The sequence below is a fragment of the Ailuropoda melanoleuca genome, chromosome 18, assembly GCF_002007445.2.
Source record: "Ailuropoda melanoleuca isolate Jingjing chromosome 18, ASM200744v2, whole genome shotgun sequence".
NCBI classification, from domain to species: Eukaryota; Metazoa; Chordata; class Mammalia; order Carnivora; family Ursidae; genus Ailuropoda; species Ailuropoda melanoleuca.
In genome coordinates this window covers 31,563,770-31,588,728 of record NC_048235.1, presented here as the reverse complement: position 1 = coordinate 31,588,728, position 24,959 = coordinate 31,563,770, and the positions used below count along the sequence as shown (strand labels likewise).

The following is a 24,959-nucleotide window of genomic DNA, read 5'->3' as shown; positions in this document are numbered from 1 at the left end:
CATGATTAGGATGACCCAGTGAACATCGCCCCAATCCACTGGAGCCTTAAGTGGAAGAATTCCTTGAGCCACTCCCATAAAGAATATTCTACAGGAATCTAGCTCTACTAATGTCACCAATATGCGAAATGGCTGAGCCAAAAGTGAAAGCATGTCCTTCAATAAATGCAATGCATCAAAGGCTGCCGGATGGAAAAGGCCCAAGAGACAGATGACCTCTAGTTTTGTGTGCTTCTTTCCTCTCTGAACCCCCTTTATCTCATTTACAAAATGGGCATCGTAATGCTCACATGATAAAATTCTCTGAAAATTATGTAAGACCACACACACGAAGCTCCCAGTATTGTCTGTGATAGGGGGCAGATGCATGAGACAGGTTTGCTGGATCCAAGTCCAAAAAGACATTTTACTCCAAATTAGTAGAAATCAGTACATCATCCCTATTTTTCAAATGTGTTTTCTCAAGGCTTTCTGGTGTTTATCAGAGTATATTTATCATTGTCTCAGCATTACCTGCACCAAATCCAGGTCACAGAAAGTTATAAATCTATCTTATATTCTAATGGCACAACGGTTGGCTGCTTCTAGGGCAAGAAGAAAAATATATATTCCTAAAAGAACACATCAACCTAAACAAAGCCAAACAGTAACAAACCAGAATGTAGTGAAGGAAACAGACTTCTTTGTTCTGCAAGAATAATATTCTGAGCATGAGGAATGCCCAGAGGTTACTAAGGAGAAACAGAATGGGCACATGGGGTCGCCTAATGGGAAGACAGCAGGCATGATTTATGACATAGTCTTAAGAGAGTAAAGACTCACTGTGCTGTGTAGGACAAAGGGAAGAAAGGAGGCAAGATCCTCTCATACCCCTCCTTGCAGCCGGGGAAGAGATGGAGATAAATGGACCCAGACACATAAGGGCAGACATTTGATTAAAAGTGAGTGGTAAAATTTTTTCAGGAAAGAGTTGGGATTTAAGAGAAGAACAAACTTATGTTTTGTGAGATTCTAGGATGTGAACCAAGGAAAACCATCAGGGAAAAAAATTGATACACAAGATTGCTTGAGATGCAGACACCTGAAAAGAGGAAACGCAGCATACAGGGAAGAGAGCCGAAGAACCCAGCTGCCACATGCTAATGAGCCATCAAGCTGCATCTAGGGGCTCCCACACACCCCTCCTGGTCCCTCGGAAAGGAAAGCCAACATCCAGACTGACATCTGAGAGCTGAAGTTAGAGAAGTCTGTGGTCCCCAGAATTCTTTTATTCTAACTACCCTAAACAAAAACATATTTTGATTCATTTTCAAGAGCCCATTTGGTGTGCAAAGTGAAAGACACATGCTAAGGCATTTGACCTCTACTCTTCCAGGTTTTACGTCATCCAGTAAGTATGATCCACCTGTTTGCCCTGGAGGCAATGCCAAAATGTCCTCCCAAGAAGAACTTCCTGACTATCAGTTTCCTTTTTTCTTAGAGCTGAAATTGTGTGGTAATGTGGGAAGGACATTTACCTCCATTAGCTGCACACCAACTCCTGTGTGAACAGTCTTGATTTGTGGTACAATAGGGCCAAGCTTCCAGGGAAGACAGCAGAAGACAGGCAACAGTTGGTCATAGAGCAGCCACTGAGAGGGCAACTAATAAGTGAGCAGGGTGGTTACAGACAGGCAAGATAGAGCCAGAACATGTGAGTCCCCACCAGAAACACTTACTGGAGGCCAGCCTGTGCTATGACAACATGACCTCCCAAATCCCTTCCCTGTCCTTACATTTTCCTATTTGAAGATGACCCACATGAGACCAAGAACCTGGTGAAGAAACAGTGCTCAAAGAAACAATGTTCACTACTTTTAGATTTTCCTGAACAAACCCAATTTAACAAAATCTTCTTTTAACAAGGCACTTTGATAGGAATACAACTAAAATATAATTTCATGGTAATACTCTGTAAGACTTCCCATACAAATGACAGTGTTTTTATTAAAACTATTTTTAATCATAATTTTTTAAAGAAAAAGAAAAAGAAAAATTTTAAGAAAAAGTAGGATAATATCTTATTATGAAAATATGAACAATAATTTATGGAACGCCTCTGAGGGAAGGAGTAAAAGATGAATAAGGTAAGGTCCCTGTCATCATAAAGTCTAAAACTATGGGTCCTACCATCTCTGCCTTTTGAACTAAGGAGGAACAGGACAGATCCACTGGAAGTCACTGGATCTAGGTCCTAAGACCACATCGGAGTTATTCCAACTCTCTAAATAACCCCAGTCCTCCTATTAGAAGCACATTAATTTTTTTTAAGATTTTATTTATTTATGTGACAGAGAGACAGCCAGCGAGAGAGGGAACACAGCAGGGGGAGTGGGAGAAGGAAGAAGCAGGCTCCCAGAAGTGGAGCCCGATGTGGGACTCGATCCCAGAACGCCAGGATCACGCCCTGAGCCGAAGGCAGATGCTTAACGACTGCGCTACCCAGGCGCCCCGTAGAAGCACATTATTTAACCACCGACAACTTCAGCATCTCTCTCTCTAGATGCCCTCCAAAAAACCACTCTGCTGTCTTAATTCAGAATACCAGCATTCTGATTCTCTCCTCTCCCCAGCCCTTGCACTTGGTGACTGCCTGGAATTCATTTAGCACCCTGTCCCAACCTTGGAAATCAGTGCACCTGTGGGGAACCTCTAGCCTGTGCCTCTGTGGGATCCAACTCCTGCGGTGGCACCTGGCTTGGCCTCACGCTCCAATAGAAATGTAGAAAACCTTCACTGGAAGAAACTCTGAGGACAAAAGTCCACCACATACTTCTCCCTTGCTCTCCCCTACCCTGTGGCTGGAGGCAAATTCACCTCTATGCAACTTCAGTTCTGCTCAGCCAGGACCAGCATGGAACAACCTGGAGAAAGGGTTTTCCTCACAATCCACCCTGATTCTCAGATCTTCCTGCTCTCTGGGTTGTGCCCCTAAGGGTGAAGACTACTCTGCCTGCAGGAGGGCCAGCAACCACCCAGCTCAAGTTCTGAACTGCAAGTCATTCAGAAACCTCCTTGTGTTTCACATCCGTTCTCCAGTTGATCCATTTTTACCAACATATCCCTCAAATCTATGTATTTGCCATTGTTTGCTGCCACCGTCAACCTCATCCAAGGCCAAACACTCAGTGGCCTCCTGAAAGCCTGTTGCTCAACTGTTCACCTCTACTCCTCTCTCCACTAATCCCCTCTCTGCATCTGATGTCACTGCCCGCTTCTGTCTCTGAACACCAGCCACACCGGCTTTCATTTTCTATCTTGTATGCTGTGATTCCTTTAACCGCAGGGCCTTTGAACATGCTCTCCCCTCCACCTGGCATTCTTCTGCTTACCCTGGCCTCTTTGACTAGTTACTCCTTACTTGCCTTTCAGACACAGCTGAAGCATCAGTTGTTCAGGGAAAGCTTCTCTGACCCCAAAGACCTATAATTTCCCCATTCTATGCTTTTCTACTACCCTTCATTTGTATATTTGTATGATTTAAAAAGAAATTAATGCCCATTTCCCCCCACTGTCCTATAAACTTTGCAAATAGCAACTGTATGTATCTGTTTCCTTCCTCATGAAATTCTCAGCAATCAATATAGTACCTGACTCTTAGTAGGAAGTCAATTAATATTTCTTAAAATAGAATAAATAAATGAAGACTACATTGTAACACAGAGCTCCAGCTCTAGTGCCGAACTATACCGTGTTTAAATCTTGGCTGTATCACTCACAAGGTCTGTGAGTTGAGATAAGGTATTTGACCTAAGCTTCAGTCTTCACTTTCTTTTTTTTCAAATTTTTTTGAGGATTTTTTTTAAATTTCTAAATAATCTCTACACCCAATTCACAAGCTCGAAATCAAGAATCACCTGCTTTTCTGACTGAGCCAGCCAGGTGCCCCTTAACCCCTTTTTAAATGCAGGCAATAAAGATTCCTACTTGCATTTGTAAAGTTCAAATGAAATATCTAGCAAGTATTTAGTGTAGAGCTTGACACATAAAGAGGGCTTAATTAGTGACCAGCTCAGAAGAGAATGATCCAAGGATATGTCAACAGTAGAATCAATGACCCACTACACTACCTCTGTTGTGGCAAAAAAAAAAAAAAAAATTCATAGCTGTCTTTTGGGGCATCCTTTTCTTCCTCCCCCCCAATCAGATTTTAGATCAAAGTAATAACTATGATATAAATGAGTTTCAGAACCACAGTCCCAAGCTAGAGGCCTAGTCTAGGGCTCAGATAGTCACAGATAGCCAAATGCCATGCTGCACATTGGCATTAATAAGGAGTTCTGGGTTTTTTTCATTTAAATTATTATCTGTGTATCTGTATAAAAAAACTTTTGATTCCACTTTTGGGTACACTTTAGAGAGGAAATATTGAATTTTGCAGGACATACCATTGATTTGTAGTGACAAGAATGAGTATTTTAAATCAGGATTATCTCAAAAAAGCCAGGAGTTTTGGTTTACCCTGAGCTGGCTTTTCTGCGTACATGGCATAAGAAACCAACTGTCCTTGTTGCTCGCACAGTGCTGCAGGCTTCTAACATGACTCCTTCCTACATTTCAAGCTATCTGCATTTAGAGAAGCTAAGCAAAACAGCAACAGTGTCTATTCTCACCCAGAAGTTTAGAATGGTGCTTCCTACTGGCCAAAGCCTTCAACCTGCTGGCCACTAAGAAACTAAAATTCAAAAGGAACAAAGGCAAAGCAGCTTTGAGGGTCTGGAATGCTGGAATGACCTAAAGGAATCATTCCTGCGAGTAGAAAGACGTGCAACTAGAGGAGTGACAAACCCCCTCTTTCTTCACCCAAACTGTCTACCTCACACAGGTGGCAGCAAACACATTCTGTAAAGGGATGAAGTGGAAACATTTTAGGCTTGTGGGACTTCGAGTCTATTGCAGCAACCCAGCTCTGCTGCTGCCCTGCGCATAGAGCTGTAAAGGACTGGGCGTGGCTGTGTTCCAAAAAGACTTTTTCCGTGGACATGAAAATTTGAAGTTCATGTATTTTTCACACAATAATATACTCTTCTTTTGATTTTTTTCCCCTCAAACATGTGAGTCTGTAAAAACCGTTCTTGGTTTGTGGACCTCACAAGAATAGGCAGTAACCTGCGTCTGGCCAGCAGTTATTTCTGACCCTTGTTTTATAAATCAGCACGACCTCACACTTACTGGTGTCCTAATTGCCCTTCAAGTGTTCTACAGGAAAACAGCAGGCCTGCTCCTAACTGGACTAGAGAAGTTGTGCATTGTATGGTGGAGATGAAAAACGGAACCAATAGACAAAAATTAAAAACTCAATGAAAGAACACTCCACACACACTTAACAGTTTATCGTGCAGCTTCAAAAGAGGAAGCTTTTGAGTCCCTTAACGACTCAGAGAGGTAGGCAGGGCAGCATTTATAGGCCCTGATTATAACCACAGCAATTAAGGTTTAGAAAGTCCAAAACAAAGTTGTAAAACTAATATATGTAGCCGAGCCAGGGACAAAATGCATACTTCTAGCTCTAAATGCACAGCTGGAAGCCAAAGCATACAGCTTTCATGGGAAAATGCACTAATCTTTGTGAAGTGCTCATGAATTGAGCTGCAGACCACTGAGAAATCCACACTTTGACAAAGTAAATGCTACTGTTTTGTACAGTATACGTCTGGACCTTTCCCCACCATCCAACACTTCACTTTTTGTCTCCACTGCTGTACTGAGTGAATTCTGTGCCCCCCAGATTCATGTCCACCTTGAACAGGTGACATCTGAAAATAGGGTCTTGGCAGATTAATTAGTTACAATGAGATCATACTGGATTGTTACAGTGGGCTCTAAACCCAATGACAGTTGTCCTTATAAGAAGAGGGGAGAACACACAGAGACCCACATAAGGAAGAGACTGGGTGAAGATAGAAGCAGATTGGCGTGACGCAGCTGTGAGCCAAGGAACGCCAAGCACTGCCAGAAACCACCAGCAGCTAGGAGAGAAGCATGGAAAGGATTTTCAATCAGAGCCCCCAGAGGGAGGCCCTGCCCACACTGTGATTCAGACTTGTAGCCTCTAGAACTGTGAGAAAATAAATTTCTGTTGTTTTTAGCCACCTAGTTTGTGGTACTTTGTTACAGCAGTCCTGGGAATCTAACACAGCCACCCACTGGCATTTTACACTCTAGAAATACCTTTGAATTTTGTTTCCCTGAAGACATTACTCATGTTGACTCCACACTCAGAAGAGCCCTTTGCGGGGCACCTCGGTGGCTCAGTGGGGTAAGCGCCTGCATGATCTCAGGGTCCTGGAATCAAGCCTGGCGTTGGGCTCCTGCTCAGTGGGGAACCTGCCTCTCCCTTTCACTCTCCCTCTGTCTCTCTCCTTGCTTGTGCTCTCAGTCTCTCAGATAAATAAATAAAATCTTTAAAGAAAAAAAGAAAAAGAAGAAGAGCACTTTGCCACCCTTATACCCTGGGCTCACCCACGTGTGTCCCTCAAGAATCAGTTCAGCACCACTTTCTCCAGGCAGCTTTGTCCAGCCCCATCCTACTAGGAGAGGTTGGAGACCCCTCCCATGTGCCAGATGATGCCCTGGGAGACGTTTATGGTAGCACTTGTACAGCCCTCACACTGTATTTGAAGACATGACTGCACACTGGACACCGCCCCCCAACTAGATACCTGTCTCAGGATGTGACATGGTGAGCTAGTCTGCAGTACCAGAGGAATTTTCTTTGGTGTTGTTTTATATTTCCCCAGCCTTGTCTCTGCCACTTACCAGTGGTGGAACCAGAGTCAAGTGACTTAATTTCTCTATTTCAGTTTGCTTTTCTGTAAAGTGGGGATAATGATAGTTTCTACCCTACACAGGAGTGAGGATTAAATGTGTTAATGTATGTAAAGCATTTAGAATGTAAGTGGGAAGTGCCTGCTAAGTACCAGCTATTATTACTTTGCCCCAGAACAGCAGTGCTCTCTGGCTCTGGACCCAGCAATGGCTTCAATGCCTAAATATAAGACACAATTTCAAGATATGTGGAAGAAGCATAGGAATAGAACTTAGGGGAGAAAGGAGGGTCTCAATCTCAGGCCTGACCAATTTGGGCAAGTCACGGTACTTCTTTGGGCCTTATTTTCACTTTTGTCACAAGATGAGGTTAGATTAGATAGAGTCCTCCAGGCCTGAAATACAGGATTTTAGGGACCCGTGAAAGTGGTCCTGGAGGTTCTCCAGCTCTGCTGAATATTCCAGATCTATAGGAAATCATATAACTATTTAAAAGTAATAAGCTTGATCACACTAACCAAATGTCAAGTTTCTCCACTTAGAAGGAATTCTATTAACTCTATGTAAAAACACTATTTACTTAATACTGATTGGTGATTTTTGTTGGCAATTACTTATCCTCACAGAATATAAATAAAGCTAAATCATCTTTTTACTTAAAACTGTTGTTTCTTAGGTAGACATTTCTTTTTCCCAAAGCAGGTGAGAAGATACTAAAAAGTATCTTGAAAACCTGAGACTTTCAATGAACTAGATGTTCTCTAAAGTCCTTTTTGGCTCTAATGTTCACAAGATTACAGAAAATTTCTCTAAGGAAATCAACTATAACAATTTATTTCACATTTAATTTTACTCTGTGGACTCAGGAGGAAAATGTCTCATTCTAAAGTTTCAGGGAAAAAAATATAGAAGATCCAGATGAGGATTCTAAAGAGTAAAGCATATGAAGGGGGGAATTTAAAAAGCTGGGAAAGTCAGGATAGGAGACAGAAATGAATTTATGTTTTTGAGAAACAAGAAAGTCAAATGACCTGGAGTAGAAATGACAATAGACCTTGGGAATAATCATAGGCACTTCCATTCATCTGGATGTATATTTGGAGTTACTATGTATTCCCAGAAGGCTAAGAAGTGGGGAGGGAGGGATGGCTGCCATTACCTATCAGCCCCATCAGTTTTGGGAAACAGTGTGGGCCCCAGGTTCATGCATAGTCAGGGCATGGAAACTTAGCAACAAGTTTTCTCTGTTTTCAGAAGTCATTCGCTTTGTTGGGTATTCAGGGCAGCCATGAAACTGTTCTCAGTCAGGTAAGACTGGGATACAAACCTGTCACAGCCCCCTGGAAGCAGAGCAGTGTGGAGGATGGGCAAGAATGGAGAGACAAGTGGAACAGAGTGTTACATTCTTCTAAGAACACAGGGTATTGGTGGAAAGGGGAGCAATAATAATAACAACTGGAGAAGGACCTTTGAAAACTAAGTCCTGAATAAATGAGTTATCTCATTTGGGCCTTGTGATAAAACCATACATTAGATGTTATTTTTATCCCCATTTTACAACCCCATGGAAATAAACAAAGACAAACCAAATGAAAAAAAGAAAGGCTATTTATGCAGAGCTTCCCATAGCCAGGATGTTAGCCACCATTACATGCATTTGGAGAAGACTCACAGGCAAGATTCAGTAAGACAGCTCTGTAACACAATAAAGGGGAGACCTCAGGTGTGCCCTGATTGGAGGCTGTTCATATGTGAAAGCAGTAGGTAGACAAACTAGAAGTGCACATCCCTACGTGATTGGTAGGGGTGCATATTTGGCATTCTTTGGTTGATTCCAAGTTGGAAGCAGGGACAAAAATTAGGAAAGCTATCAGGTATTAATCAAGTCCAGACCATTTGGGGCCTATTGTTTCAGGGGTTATTGTTTGGCCTCCTGGATTGTTCATAGAGATAGTGGTCTGACTTCCTATAAATTTAACTTAGGCTTCCTTGGCTGGTTACTTTACATTAATGGGTTGGTTTCCAAGGCTGGTTGTTATAGGTTTTGGGTCAAAGTTCTATTTTTCTTTATTTTTTTAAATGTCTTTTTAGTTAAAGTATAGTCGAAACACAATGTTATCTTAGTTTCTTGTGTATCAAAGTTCTCTCTCCCTCTAGATATATATATAAGGCTGGCCATTGTCTATTTGTATATTCAGTCTTCCAACCCTTAGGTATGAGTCTATACAAAAGAAAGTTGGCCAAAAAATTACCAACATCAACTTCCACAGCCCTAATGAGGGACTGGCTTCCATGTTGTATCTGGTATGTCATAATGCCTAAGGCAAATGATGTATTCACCTATGAAGTGTACACATATCCTAATAAAAGCATCAACTATCTCTTTCAAAAAGTAAGTTCATTATGGGGGCACCTGGATGACTCAGTCAGTTAAATGTCCAACTCTTGATTTAGGTGCAGGTCATGATCTCAGGGTCATGAGATCAAGCCCCGAGTCAGGCCCTGCATTCAGCACAGGGTCTGCTTGAGATTCTCTCTCTCCCTCTCCAAATGAATAAATAAAATCTTTATTTTTCTTTTAAAATGTAAGTTCATTGTGTTTCTTTTCTTGCTTACTGATTTATTCTTATACTATGATTATAGAAAGCTATAGAAAATGATTTAATAAATAAATAATCAGTAGATCAAAGTTTTCAAGGATACACAGATTCCAGGATACACCAGAAGCAAAAGTTCTCAAAGGGCTCTTTGGTAAAGGTTCTTCACAAATACTTCTTACTCTAAAAATCCAAACATCTTCCCTCCATAAACTGTCCCCAATGCGACTGGCAGAACCAGAGCCTGAGTGGAGTAAATCATGGACGTGACCAGAATGGCCAAGACCATGTCCTGGAGTAACACCAGTGTGAGTCCCAGTGCCCCCTTTCTGTCTGTCCAGTCAAGCCCTCCCTAGGAGCTCAGACATAAATAAGTACAATATTCATGATTAGAACTTGAATAGACAGGGGCGCCTGGGTGGCACAGCGGTTAAGCGTCTGCCTTCAGCTCAGGGCGTGATCCCGGCGTTATGGGATCGAGCCCCACATCAGGCTCCTCTGCTATGAGCCTGCTTCTTCCTCTCCCACTCCGCCTGCCTGTGTTCCCTCTCTCACTGGCTGTCTCTATCTCTGTCAAAGAAATAAATAAAATATTTAAAAAAAAAAAAGAACTTGGATAGAAAATAATCTGTGTTCAAAGGGCTAATTGTCAAATGTCTGTGAACCCTATTGTTTTTGACTATTATGATAAGACACAAAATGGCTACTGAATGAAGGGACATCGGCATCATCGCTGGATGATTTCAGGGAAAAGGAACTAATTCTGTTCTCTCTGCTAATAGATACCTGATGGAAAGTAGGATTCTGCTGTAGCTACAGGATTCTGAAATTACATAAAAACTGGCTCAGACCAACTCTCCTGGGGCTTAATAAGTTCTTTTGATAGGAATGTACCCAAGAATGCACCTGTCTGCTCCCACCTCCTCCAACTGGTACAATCCATTCAAGCCCAAAGACCCCCAGCTCAAATGCCAACTCTCAATAACACCATCCCTGAGTGACTTGTCCTGGCATGGATCAACTTGCCCTTGGTCTCCATGGAGCTTTGTGCAGAATGTTAAATAAACACCTATACTGTGAGATTATAGCTGTTTTTTTTATGCAATGTTGATGTCCCTCACTCAATTCTGAGTTTCTTTAAGGCCAGTCTGTACCTTATTCATCTTTCTTTCCTCAGTATTTGGCATGTAACAGTGCACCTCACAAAACCCAGTAAGGAAGTATGATTATGATGGCCTGATTGAAGAAACAAGTTCAGAGAGATCAATTATTTGCCTAAGGTCATAAGGCTAAGAGCTGACAGAACTAGTCTCAGTCCCATTTCTTAGCAGCTTGGAAAGTTTTTGTGACATCTTTTGCCTCTAATAAGCTCTAAATGCTTCTCACCAAGGTGGTCAAGACAGCTCCACCTTGTTCCAGATTAGTCTGTGTATGAACAGCTCGTTTGTGATATAAGAGGTGTGCTTGGAATTCATTAACACCAGCCTTGATGCTCACTACCTGTGGTCATAAGCAGTTCTCTTGTTCTCTCTTTTTCTCCTGTGAAGAACACACAAGCACGGTTCTTGTCAAGTTTCTTCAATGATCATATATTAATTTTTTTAAGATGATATTTATTTATTTGACAGAGAGACAGCCAGCGAGAGAGGGAACACAGCAGGGGGAGTGGGAGAGGAAGAAGCAGGCTCCCAGCAGAGGAGCCCGGTGGGACTCGATCCCGGAACGCTGGGATCACGCCCTGAGCCGAAGGCAGACGCTTAACGACTGCGCTACCCAGGCGCCCCCCGTATATTAATTTTTAATAAGAAAAGAATACCGGCATCTATCCGGCAGCAGAAGGAGAAAGGGATCACAAGCACAAGAGAGAGCATAAGGTATAAATTCTATGCCTGCAGCCTCCTCAGAACTCAAAGGACAAGTGATTTCTGTTTAATCTGCAGTGTTTATCACAGAGGACCTCTGCAATGGTTGGATATGAATATTCCACTCATTAGGAAAAGTAACCCCTGCTGGGAGGAAGGAGTATTTATTTTATCAGTCCCTGCCTTGGCCTGGCTGAAGTAAACCCTTTGCTCTGATTTTACATCCTCAAAACAACTTTCTAATTGTCATTTTCTTCCCAAGTGACTATTCCCTCAGGGAGAGGTGCACCAATCAAAAACCCTGAGTATTTTTATTTGCAAGATGTGCACAGTTTTTATTATAAATGAATAAACTGTCACTTAGTTTTATACACCAAAGGAAAAATAAAATATGTAAACAGCAAAGTATTTCTGACAGGGTTTCTCCCTAGGCTGTCCTTCCTACTCTTTTTCTTCTGATGGTTCCTGACTCTCCTCACCCAGCTGCTCTCTGTCCTCTCTGTACATTCTTTCTCTGCTCTGCCCTGGCACAGAATCATCACAAAGTCCCCCAGCAGCATACTGGCACGTTTGGGCAGGAAAAAGGAAAAAGATGGCTTACGTGTAATATTTTCTGGAGTATTTAAAGAGAACTATTTCTACTCCCTTAGCTTTCCTGCTAAGGTGGACATGACTTTACTTCCTAGGCCTACAGAGTTCTTAGCAAACTGAACAGACCATCTAAGGATATCAGATGGTGCCAGATACTCACATTTTCTGACCGGAGCCTCTTGGCAGGACACCCGCCATCCCTGGGGTGAAGCATGTAATACAGTCGGACTTTGCTTGCATGTTTTCGACTCTGGGAAGGAAAAGCAGAAGCAGATACTATGAAAGAGAAGGCATTTTAAATCCTTGGAAACACAGCCAGTGACTGCAAATGCAAAGTAGTACTTTGGTTAAAAACATTTCCACGTGCTCCTGAGAATTATATGGGTTCAAGATTCAGGTAGGTTAAGTGACTTGCTCAAAGTTATAAAGAAAATATTATTTCAGAATTAGAAAAGACAATAAAAGAAGAAAGGTAAAAGCATTGGGATGTTTAAGCTTGGAGTGAGTAATATATTTAATTGTCCTCAAAATAAGAACAGGTCAGAGAGGGAACAATACAAGGATCGACTGTCATGGAAGGCTAGGTCCCCTGCCTTGTCTCTCACTCCCGCTGCCCTGCCCGTAGGAGCTGGGGACAGACAATGCCCCCTGGGAGCTGGCACGCATAGCATCTCCAACAGAAGTCTCTTGGTCTAGTTGTCCCATGTTGGAGCCTCACTAATGAGCTATCAGAAGAGATTTCCAGAGTCAGATATCATGAGCAAACAAAAGATATCAAACGCAAGTCTGAGGACAGATCAGAGCCCAAACTGCATGCAAGCAGGCAGAGCAGTTAAACAATAAAGCCCCACCGCCTGCAGAAATAGCAGGACTCTGGGTTTCTGCCTGTATTGATGGGTCCATACCCAGCATCGAGAAATTGATCGCATCCTACTTCCATCTTTCCTCTACTCCTTTGCTCGGCTCAACTGAGAGCCCATCTGAACTTCCCTCCCCTTTAAAGAATACGGCAGTTCTAACTTCCAAGTTGCCACCCGAGGATGGCTGAGTGAAAAGAGCACAAACAGTCACAAGTTCAGAACCCAAGCGCAGCTCCACTGCTCTCTGGCTGTGTGATACTGAGCAAGTCAGTCTAATTTGTTTATACCTAAATTGAGTCTCATTTTCACTGTGTACAAAATGAACATAATATTTATTAGGGTTGCCGTGAGAATCAAATGAGGCAGTGCATGTGAAAAATTGCAATCCACATAATGCTTAACGTGTCTCACCAGTGAGGGCACCGATCCTGAACTCTGAATCTACAGTGCTAGGATAGGAATTCTCCTTGAATCCATAGCTACCTAATTCTGATCCCCTAACCCCTTCCTTTGCTCAGTGCTTATTTCCTTCTTCTCCAGGGCTTGGTTCCACTTTGCCTTTACTTACAGTTGGGGACCAGCCAATCTCCTGCGTGATGGCTTGCCTTCATGGATTAGTGACAGAGGCAAAGTGATCTTCAGAGAACACACAGCAAATTGCAACTTGTTTACAGGATATGATGTAACTCCCTCTGCCTGGTTTTCCTTCTTTATCACTTTTTTCATTCCTTTATTTTACTTCTAAAAAACATGCTTCTAAACAGTCCTTGAACACTTTCAAGGACTTTAAATGGGTTTAAAGTGCTAATGGAACATGAAAGATATTACAGATGTGTAAAAGTACTGAAGTGTGATTTTGAAGTGTATTTGTAGCCATTTCTAGGTTACATTGTAAGTTGTAATCCAGGATTACCTGGAGTCTTATTTGCCTGTGAGATTGATAGGGCGCAAAATAGAGACCTATATGGACCTGTGCCAGATCATTTCAACAGCACTGTTCAGCTTCTGCATGTTTTTGAGAATGATGCAGTGCAGACTAGTGCAGGGGTTTTTTGCAGAGAAATATGTTGATTACTAAAATCTGTATACAACAACTAGTTTTGTTGGTTTTTTGGAGGCAAGGGGTAGTGGAAAAGTTAAGAATACTGCTACAGTCAAAAAAAGAAAAAAGAACATTTAAAAACCTGCAAGATTCTGAATGTGGTCACAAAGGCTGGGCTGGGGAAATTAGTGACAGGTAATTAGTAAAAAGACAAAGCAATACCAGTGTGAGCTCAAATGTGGCTGAAGTGGACTTTCACTGTTGCATTTGTTACCATAGAAGAATAGATCACAGGACCTAACACCATCAATCTGCTCAAAGCCCTGAATTCCCAGAGAACAAAATCATGTCAAAATTGGAAATCTCATAATGTGGCCTGTTTTGTGGTTGGATTTTCTCTTTGCTAAAATATTACATTTCTTTCTCAAAAAGACTCTTTCCAGCATAGGCGGAGTTCACTGGGTTATTTAATTGCAGTTTGACAAACCTTGTAGCTGAAAAGAAAAGGGAAGTATAGGGTAAGCTCTGCTGGGAAGCCATTAGTGATGAGAGATGTTGGCATCTGAGCCTTATTAGGGATTTTGTTCATTAAAGACCTGTTTTTCTCCTTCAGTTTTTCCAGCCTCCAGTTTTGGTGGAAGAAGAACTGACAGCCCTCCAGGTTCTGCCTGTGTCCTTGTGTATGGATGAAGAAAATAGCTTTGGAAAATCCCACCTCATTCTGAAATGATGGTGAGGCATTCTAGTTAATCATTTAGCTGCTTCCCTGTTGCCTCTGTCCTCCTGCTGCTTTTCCCTGGCTGCTGGAGCTGGACCCAATCCACAAGCCCACCCTCACTGAGGACAGGACATAAAAACCCAGAAGACAGTCTACTTCTCAGTGACAGGATTGTGGGGTCATATCCTTCCAGTTATACTGATTCAAACCCAAAGCCACTTCCAAATGATGTCGGTTGCCAAGGAGAAAGAGGTTGTTAGCAGATTGTTCCCAGGTGCCCTACAACTCACCTGCCTCGGCCCTGAGGCCTTCAACATCAGGATGCAGCTTGGCTAGTGAATCCTCTCCTTTCTTCCTGGCATCCTCACCTCTTCCTCAAGGTGGAACTCACTGAGTCACCCACAGCATCTTCCTCCAAAAGGCTCCACTCAACCCCTTACCTTCCAGAAATTGCTTGAACTTTGGCATGGTAACCTCACTCTTTCTAATTTATTCTAAAAGCAAACAAACAAACAAACAAAACCTTCCCACAAAGAGTTAAACCTAGATTTGAGCAAAGATGTTCTTTGCAGCATTACCTAACTAGGAACAGCAAATCAGGGAGGCAGTTACATGTTGGACAAGAGGCTGGTTAAAGCAGCCACTGGATGCCCTTATGTTCAGTTGGAAATTGAAAAAGTGCTTTCTACATAATGAATGCTGAATTAAAAAAATGGTAAAACAAAAATTGCTTGTATACTGTGATTAAGATTATATAAATATTTTTAAGCATATCAATAAGAAGTGGAAAAGAAAAAGAAAAACAAGCATAACTTATTAGGGTAGAGAAAGTATGAATGATTTTCATTCTCTATTTCTACAACAAATTTTCCCTTACCATAAAAGTAATAACTTCACAATCCTCAAGCCATTGTAGTCCCTCAATAAGTCTACTTTCTACTCATAATGATTGTAACTAGTAAAAAACACACCGATCTGGAATCTGTTTATCTTCACATGTTCATATACTGATATAGTTGACCACATTTCCATCCACCTTTATTAATGTCTTACCAACATTCAAAATGCATTACATTTTTTTCACTGCAATACTTGGTGATTTGATAAGCCCACATAACCCAAGAGCAATACACATTACTTTAACTTTAAAATTTTTATTTTGGTACATGTACATGCCACAGTAAGTATGTGTCCTCTTCACAATGTGGTCATTCCACTTGTGTATAAATGAAGATTATGGGCACAGTGGGCAAATGTCATCCAGACAACCAAGCTGGAGGGAAAGCCACTTTTGAAATGCATTTATGTCATCCAAATAAATATGAACAAAAACAAAACATCATGATTTTTTCAAAGATTTACTAATACCTAAAATATGCACTCCTTTTAAGAGTTTAAAAAGGCAAATTGCCAACTGAAAGGAAATGTAAGAAGAAAAAATACCTTACATGTTAAATGTATGTATTACAGGGTTTCAGGGAAGAAAAGGGCCATTTCTTTAAGGGAAAAACCATGAAAAAGAAAATACAATCTCTCTCGCTTGCACCGAAAGTCAGTCCCTGGCTCTCGCATTAATATTTGCATTTTAAGCAAAAGTCATTACTTTCATTCAAACCACATCAACTTTAAGCTTCCCAGATAGGCCAGAAATTACCAACTCTTCCATTTTAATTAAAGCCTTTGCCCCTGATGCTGGGCATTGTGCAGGGGGCAGACCTATCTGCAGATTAGTTTCTTCGGCTGAAACAATCTCCTGGCACTCAAAGAAATAGTCTAAAGAGGAAATTTAGGCCAGCCTTCTTTTTGGGGGGATAAAGAACAAGACAAACCTCTATTTCAGATGTATTGTGTGAAAGAAGGGGGTGGACCACATCGAAATAGAATGGCTTTGTGCTTCACCTAAATAGCTGTCTTCCATTATCACATACCCTTAAAAAATTCACAACTTAAATTTGCTTCCAACAAGGCTACTGGTTTCTGGTCTCATAAAATGTGAAGATAACAAAGTAACTTAGTATTTGCATAATGCTCCAAAGAGCGTTCAAACCCCTTTGACATTTACCATCTCATTTTATCCTCAAGTCACATTTGTAAGGCTAGCAGGAGAGGTGCTATTTCAAATAAGCTTTAAGATCCATTCCTGATTTCCTAGTTAAGTCTTAACCGTTTTATTTCATCTTAGGTATCTAATTATACCTCTTCCAGAAACCAGCTAAAATAAGCCAAAGACTATAAGGAAAAGGGAAAACCTGAAACAGGCTGATAATTACAGAAGAGCCATTCTCACATGCCACCAATTTTGAGCTCTGTCTACTCATTCTAGGGTGAAGAAGGGCCGATTTAGGGAAGGACAACAAACGCCAAGGGTCTAACTCCCCAGCTACCCAAGAATGACTGGTGGATGGGAGATGGGGACTCCACCTTGCAGGAAGAAGAAGGCAACCTGGCACAACCCCGCTTTACACTCCCAGGTTGAGGGCCTCAGGGCTGAGCCCTGGAAAAGCCGGGGCACAACTTCACTAGGAAGTCAAGGTAAAGTGCAGATTTAAAAAAAGAGAAAACCACAAATGTTGGAGATCCCCTCTGATGACTGAGACTCTTTTCCAGAGTGATGCATCTCTCCTTATTATCACAGGAAGGAGGCTGGATACAGAAACTCCCTATGCTTAGAGTGGAAGATGGGCTCAGAAGAGAAACAGCCCCAGTGGGGAAGAAATAAATGTCCTCTGCTGGAAGTGTCCACGGACCCAGGTTCCAGGCCTCCTACATGGGCTACTGAAATGGTCCTACAAATGGATCAGATCAGAAGATCCTGCAAGCTTTCAGATGTACCATGAAAGGATCAAAGGCCAATCCTCACACACTAGGAACTCTGTTCTGCCAAGAATCAGTGGCACCTAGGAAAAGCTTCTATAACAGAAAAGAAGACTTCAGAAAACTCTCAACGAAAAGACATAAAGCAATCATTTGCAAAATATTTCCTACAATAAATAGAAATACATTTCAAATGGCACATACTACATTTAATTCAAGAAAATACAGACTGAGGGTAAAAGCTAAAAGATGAGATAAGACAGCTGACTGAAATAAAGATATACTGCCTGAGTTAATAAAGAAAGGACATTTAAAATATCATGGTTTCATTTCGAAGGTCTTTTACATCAGTACAAGGGCAGAATCAACACTGCAGATCAGTGTGGAAGTCAACATAGAGACACTTCCTAGAATGCAGAGGAATAGGATAAAGAAGTGGGGAAAATGATACTGGAGATATTACATATGAAAGATCAGAACAAATGGACAAATAGAATAAAATAGAACAGAATAAAAAGTCCCAAAACAGACCCAATAATTTGGAACCAAAGAGAAAACTAGAAATATATATATATCTAACTTTGTCATTGGAAAGTTTTCTAAACAACAAAGCAAAAAAAGGACTGATAGTAGCTTTAAAAAATAGGTATTTTTTTAATCTGAAATACATGTAAGATGTAAACCATAAAGTAGGAGAAATATTTGCCATATGTAAAATAAAATGGCTTAATGCCGAAGATATAGTACTCTAACAAATTTATTGAAAAATATTAAAATAGGCAAAAGATATAAATAGGAATTGCAAAAAGCAAATAGCTAAACGACATACGACAAGTTCATCCAAATTCTACCTTATAATTTTTAACCTAAAAAATATTTTTTGCCACTAAGTGGAAAATATTTACAAAATAAATATACCTATATTAGTGAAGATACAGGAAAATGAAGATTCTTGTACATAGTTACTAGGCATGTAAATTGATATAAGTTTCCAGGATGGAAATTTTGCAATATATATTCAAAACAGAAAAAATGGTTCAATTCAACAATTCTACTCCTATGAATTGATTTTAAGGAAGCACAAACAGGTATTGCCATTTATTTATAATAGTGAAATTGAGAAAATAAAGTATCCTAAGAGGGATAAATATTATATCTATATGATAGATTACCAAAACTGCCATCATCAAGTTTATTAATAATATCAATGACATTTTTAAAATCTATGAAATAATATCAAGAAAAAAAGTCACTTTCAAACAAGAACATAAATGATGCAAAATTTTTTAAACAAACAACTATATATATATATATATATGGTATATGTGCACATAGACATAGAAAAAGTCTAGGGAGAAACATACCAAAGGGTTAACATTGCTTATCATGGATCACAGGGGATCTCAATTTTTCTTATGCATGCTTTGAAATCTTTTTTCTGTCACCATATGACACTATTACAATACCATTGACTATATTCCCTATGCGATAGCTTTTACCTGCATGACTTATTTATACCATATCTAGGAGCCTATACCCCCACTCCCCTTCACCCATTTTGCCCATCACACTGCCCCCTCCTGGTCTGGCAACCACCAGTTTCTTCTCTATATTTATGGGTCTGTTTCTACTTTTTTGTTTGTTAATTTGTTTTGTTTTTTACATTCCACATATAAATGGAATCATATGGTATTTGTTTTTCTCCACCTGACATACTTCCCTTAGTATTATATCCTCTAGCGCCATCCATATTGTTGCAATGGCAAGATAGCATTCTTTTTTATGGCTGAGTAGTAGTCCATTACACACACACACACACACACACACACACACGCACACACACACCATCTTCCTTTTTTATTCACATATAATTAACGTACAAAGTTATATTAGTTTCAGGTGTACACTATAATCTCAGTACTCACCAAGATGAGTATAATCATAATCCTCTTCATCTATTTATTGTATTGTGTGTGTGTATATATATGCCACATCTTCTTTATCCATTCATCTATTGATGGACACTTGGGTTGCTTCCCTATCTTGACTACCGCAAAAAGTACTGCAATAAATAGGAGTGCATGTAACGTTTCAAATTAGTGTTTTCATTTTCTTTGGGTGAATACTCAGCAGTGGAATTATTGCATCATATGGTAATTCTATTTTTAATTTTTTGAGGAACCTCTATACTATTTTCCACAATGGCTGCACCAATTTGAATTCCCACCAACAGTGCATGATGGTTCCTTTTTTCCCACATCCTCGCCAACATTTATTATTTCTTATCTTCATTCTGACAGGCATAAAATGATATCTCACTGCAGTTTTAACTTGAATTTCCCTGATGATTAGTGATGTTGCTCATCTTTTCACTTGTTTTCCATTTCTATATCTTCTTTGGAAAAATGTCTGTTCATGACCCCCACTTATTTTTTAATTGGATTATTTGGGGGTTTTTGGTGTTGACTTGCAGAACTTCTTTGTATATTTTAGATATTAACCCCTTATTGGATATATCATTTGCAAATATCTTCTTCCATTCAGTAGGTTACCTTTTGTCTTTTGATGGTTTCCTTTCCTAGTTTGCTTTTGTTTCCCTTGCCAGAGGAGACAGCTCTAGAAAAATGTCAAAGAAATTATTGCCTATGTTTTCTTCTAGGAATTTTATAGTTTCAGGTTTCACAGTTAGGTCTTTAAGCCATTTTGAGTTTATTGTGTAGGTATAAGAAAGTGGTCCTGTTTCATTCTTTTGCATGTAGCTGTCCAGTTTTCCCAATACCATTTGTTGAAGACATGGTCTCTTTCCCATTGCATGTTCTTGCCTCCTTTTTCATAGATGAGTTGACCATAAACACATGGGTTTATTTCTGGACTCTCTATTCTGTTCTATTAATCTATTTGATCCATATGTCTATTTTTGTGCCAGTACCATATTGTTTTGATTACTATAGCTTTGTAATATATCTTGAAATCCGGGATTGTGATAACTCCACTTTTGCTTTTCTTTTTCTATATTGCTCTGACTATTTAGGGCCTTTTGTAGTTTCATACAAATTTTAGGATTATTTGTTCTAGTTCTATGAAATATGTTGTTGGTATTTTGATAGGGACTGCATTAAATCTGTAGATTGCTTTGGATGGTATGCACATTTTAACAATATCAGTTCTTCGAATTCAAGAGTATGGAATATCTTTCCATTTGTTTGTGACTTCAGTTTGTTTCATCCATGTTTTAAAGTTTTTGGAATATAGGTCATTCACCTCCTTGATTAAGTTTATTCCTACATATTTTATTCTTTATGGTGCTCTTGTCAATGGGATTGTTTTTTTTTTTTAATTCTCTTTCAGCAACTTCATTATTGGTGTAGAGAAATGCAACAGATTTCTGTATATTAATTTTGTACCCTATGACTTTACCAGATTCATTCATCAGTTCCAGTAATTTTTTGGCAGAGTCTTTACAGCTTTCTGCATATATCAACTGCAAATAATGAAAATTTTACTTCTTTCTTACCAATTCGGATGCTTTTATTTCTTTCTCTTGTCTGATTGCTGTGGCTTGGACTTCCAGTACTATGTTAAATGAAAGTGATTGAAGTGGTCATCCTTGTCTCATTCCTAATCTTAGATAAAAGCTCTGTTTTTCACCACTGAGAATGATATTAGCTGTGAGTTTTTCCTATATGGCCTTTACTATGTTGAAGTATGTTCCCTCTGACACTACTTTATTGAGACTTTTCATCATGAATGGATGTTGTACTTTGTCAAGTACTTTTTTTCTGTATCTATTGAGATGACCATATGGTTTTTATCCTTTTTCTTGTTAATATGATGTTATATACTGATTGATTTGTGAATATGGAACTACCCTTGCATCCCTGGAATACGTTTCACCTGATCATAGAGAATAATTTTTTTAATATATTATTAGATTAGGTTTGCTAATATTTTGTTGAGGATTTTTGCATCTATGTTCATCAGGAATATTGGCCTATAGTTTTCCTTTTGTGTACTGTCTTTATCAGAGTAATTCTGGCCTCACAGAATAAATTTAGAAACTATCTTTCCTCCTCTATTTTTTGAAATAGTTTGAGAAAAATAAGTATTAACTCTTCTTTAAATGTTTGGTAGAATTCACCTGTGAAGCCATCTGTTCCTGGACTTCTGTTTGTTGGCAGTTTTTTATTACTGATTCAATTTCATTGCTAGTGATTCATCCATTCAAATTTTTTTTTCTTTCTTCCTGATTCAGTTCTGGAAAGTTTTATGTTTCTAGGAATTTATCCATTTCTTCTAGGTTGTCCAATTTGTAAGCATATAGCTTTTCATTATATTCTCTTATAATCTTTTTATTTGTGTGGTGTCAGTTCTTATTTCTCCTCTTTCAGTTCTTATTTTATTTATCTGTGCTTTCTCTCTTCTTTTCTTGATGAGTCTGGCTAAGAATTAGCTCCTGATTTCATTGATCTATTCTATTGTTTTGTTGTTGTTGTTTAGTTTTGTTTCATTTATTCGTTTTAATCCTTATTATTCCCTTCCTTCTACTGACTCTGGACTTGGTTTGTTCTTTTCCTAGCTCCTTTAGATGTAATGTTAGGTTATTTATTTGAGTTTTGTTTTGTTTTGTTTTGTTTTTGCTTTCCTGAGGTAGGACTGTATTGCTTTAATCTTCCTTCTTAGAACAGATTGGCTGCATCCCAAAGATTTTGGAGTGCTGTGTTTTCATTCTCATTTGTCTCCATGTATGTTTTTTTAATTTCCTCTTTGATTTCTTGGTTGACCCATTCATTGTTCAGTACCATGTTTTTTATTTTTCTTAAAGATTTTATTTATTTATTCGACAGAGATAGAGACAGCCAGAGAGAGAGGGAACACAAGCAGGGGGAGTGGGAGAGGAAGAAGCAGGCTCATAGTGGAAGAGCCTGATGTGGGGTTCGATCCCATAATGCCGGGATCATGCCCTGAGCCGAAGGCAGACGCTTAACTGCTGTGCCACCCAGGCGCCCCAGTACCATGTTTTTCAATGTATCCATGTATTTGTGCTCTTTCCAGATTTTGTCTTGTGATTGGTTTCTGGTTTCTTACCATTGTGGTCAAAAAACGTGATAGCATTTTTATCTTTTTTAAATTTATTGAGACTTAACCAGTGAAGTAAAGGATTTATATTCTAGAAATTACAAATCACTCTTGAAAGACATTGAAGAAGACACAAAAAGATGGAAAAATATTCCATGCTCATTGGATCGGAAGAATTAACATAGTTAAAACGTCCATGCTACCCAGAGCAATCTATACTTTCAATGCCATCCTAATCAAAATACCAATGACATTTTTCAAAGAACTGGAACAAACAGCCCTTAAATTTGTGTGTAACCAGAAAAGGCCCCGAATTGCCAAGGAATTGTTGAAAAGGAAAAACAAAGTTGGGGGCATCATATTGCTGGATTTCAAGCTGTACTACAAAGCTGTGATCACAAAGACAGCATGGTACTGGCACAAAAACAGACACATAGACCAATGGAACAGAATAGAGAACCCAGAAATGGACCCTCGGCTCTTTGGGCAACTAATCTTTGATAAAGCAGGAAAAAACATCCGGTGGAAAAAAGACAGTCTCTTCAATAAATGGTGCTGGGAAAATTGGACAGCTACATGCAAAAGAATGAAACTTGACCACTCTCTCACACCATACACAAAAATAAACTCCAAATGGATGAAAGACCTCAATGTGAGACAGGAATCCATCAAAATTCTAGAGGAGAACATAGGCAACAACTTCTATGACATCGGCCAGAGCAACCTTTTTCACGACACATCTCCAAAGGCAAGAGAAATAAAAGATAAAATGAACTTATGGGACTTTATCAGGATAAAGAGCTTCTGCACAGCCAAGGAAACAGTCAAAAAAACTAAGAGACAGCCCACGGAATGGGAGAATATATTTGCAAAGGACACCACAGATAAAGGACTGGTATCCAAGATCTACAAAGAACTTCTCAAACTCAATACACGAGAAACAAATAAACAAATCATAAAATGGGCAGAAGATATGAACAGACACTTTTCCAATGAAGACATACAAATGGCTAACAGACACATGAAAAAATGTTCAAAATCATTAGCCATCAGGGAAATTCAAATCAAAACCACACTGAGATACCACCTTACGCCAGTTAGAATGGCAAAGATAGACAAGGCAAGAAACAACAATTGTTGGAGAGGATGTGGAGAAAGGGGATCCCTCCTACATTGTTGGTGGGAATGCAAGTTGGTACAGCCACTCTGGAAAACAGTGTGGAGGTCCCTTAAAAAGTTAAAAATTGAACTACCCTATGACCCAGCCATTGCACTACTGGGTGTTTACCCCAAAGATACAGACGTAGTAAAGNCTGGACAGCTATATGCAAAAGAATGAAACTTGACCACTCTCTCAAACCATACACAAAGATATACTTCAAATGGATGAAAGACCTCCATGTGAGACAGGAGTCCATCAAAATCCTAGAGGAGAACATAGGCAGCAACCTCTACGACATTGGCCACAGCAACTTTTTTCATGACACATCTCCAAAGGCAAGAGAAACAAAAGATAAAATGAACTTNGATGAAAGACCTCAATGTGAGACAGGAATCCATCAAAATTCTAGAGGAGAACATAGGCAACAACTTCTATGACATCGGCCAGAGCAACCTTTTTCACGACACATCTCCAAAGGCAAGAGAAATAAAAGATAAAATGAACTTATGGGACTTTATCAGGATAAAGAGCTTCTGCACAGCCAAGGAAACAGTCAAAAAAACTAAGAGACAGCCTACAGAATGGGAGAAGATATTTGAAAATGACACTATAGATAAAAGACTGGTATCCAAGATCTACAAAGAACTTCTCAAACTCAATACACAAGAAACAAATAAACAAATCATAAAATGGGCAGAAGATATGAACAGACACTTTTCCAATGAAGACATACAAATGGCTAACAGACACATGAAAAAATGTTCAAAATCATTAGCCATCAGGGAAATTCAAATCAAAACCACACTGAGATACCACCTTACGCCAGTTAGAATGGCAAAGATAGACAAGGCAAGAAACAACNAAGATACAACCTTATACCAGTTAGAATGGCAAAAATTGACAAGGCAAGAAACAACAATTGTTGGAGAGGATGTGGAGAAAGGGGATCCCTCCTACATTGTTGGTGGGAATGCAAGTTGGTACAGCCACTCTGGAAAACAGTGTGGAGGTCCCTTAAAAAGTTAAAAATTGAACTACCCTATGACCCAGCCATTGCACTACTGGGTGTTTACCCCAAAGATACAGACGTAGTAAAGAGAAGGGCCATATGCACCCCAATGTTCATAGCTGCATTGTCCACAATAGCCAAATCATGGAAGGAGCCGAGATGCCCTTCAACAGATGACTGGATTAAGAAGCTGTGGTCCATATATACAATGGAATATTACTCNGTTCTCAACTTTTCCTGCAGCATGGATGGCACTGGAGGAGATAATGCTAAGCCAAATAAGTCAAGCAGAGAAAGACACTTATCATATGGTTTCTCTCATCTATGGAACATAAGAACTAGGAAGATCGGTAGGGGAAGAAAGGGATAAAGAAAAGGGGGGTAATCAGAAGGGGGAATGAAACATGAGAGACTATGGACT

At 39.7% G+C, this 24,959-nt stretch overlaps 1 protein-coding gene across 3 annotated transcripts in view; it reads right to left on the bottom strand.

Annotated features, from left to right (window-relative positions):
* ZMAT4 (zinc finger matrin-type 4) overlaps positions 1-24,959 on the bottom strand; it is a 466,414-nt gene that overhangs the window by 328,443 nt on the left and 113,012 nt on the right. For 2 of the 3 annotated variants that reach the window (XM_002918539.4, XM_034647642.1), the window contains exon 3: positions 12,018-12,107. The exons of the other annotated variant lie outside the window; for it this stretch is intronic. In XM_002918539.4, the coding sequence (XP_002918585.2) occupies positions 12,018-12,107 (90 nt within the window). The remainder of the gene's footprint in view (positions 1-12,017; positions 12,108-24,959) is intronic. 3 annotated transcript variants of the gene reach the window in all.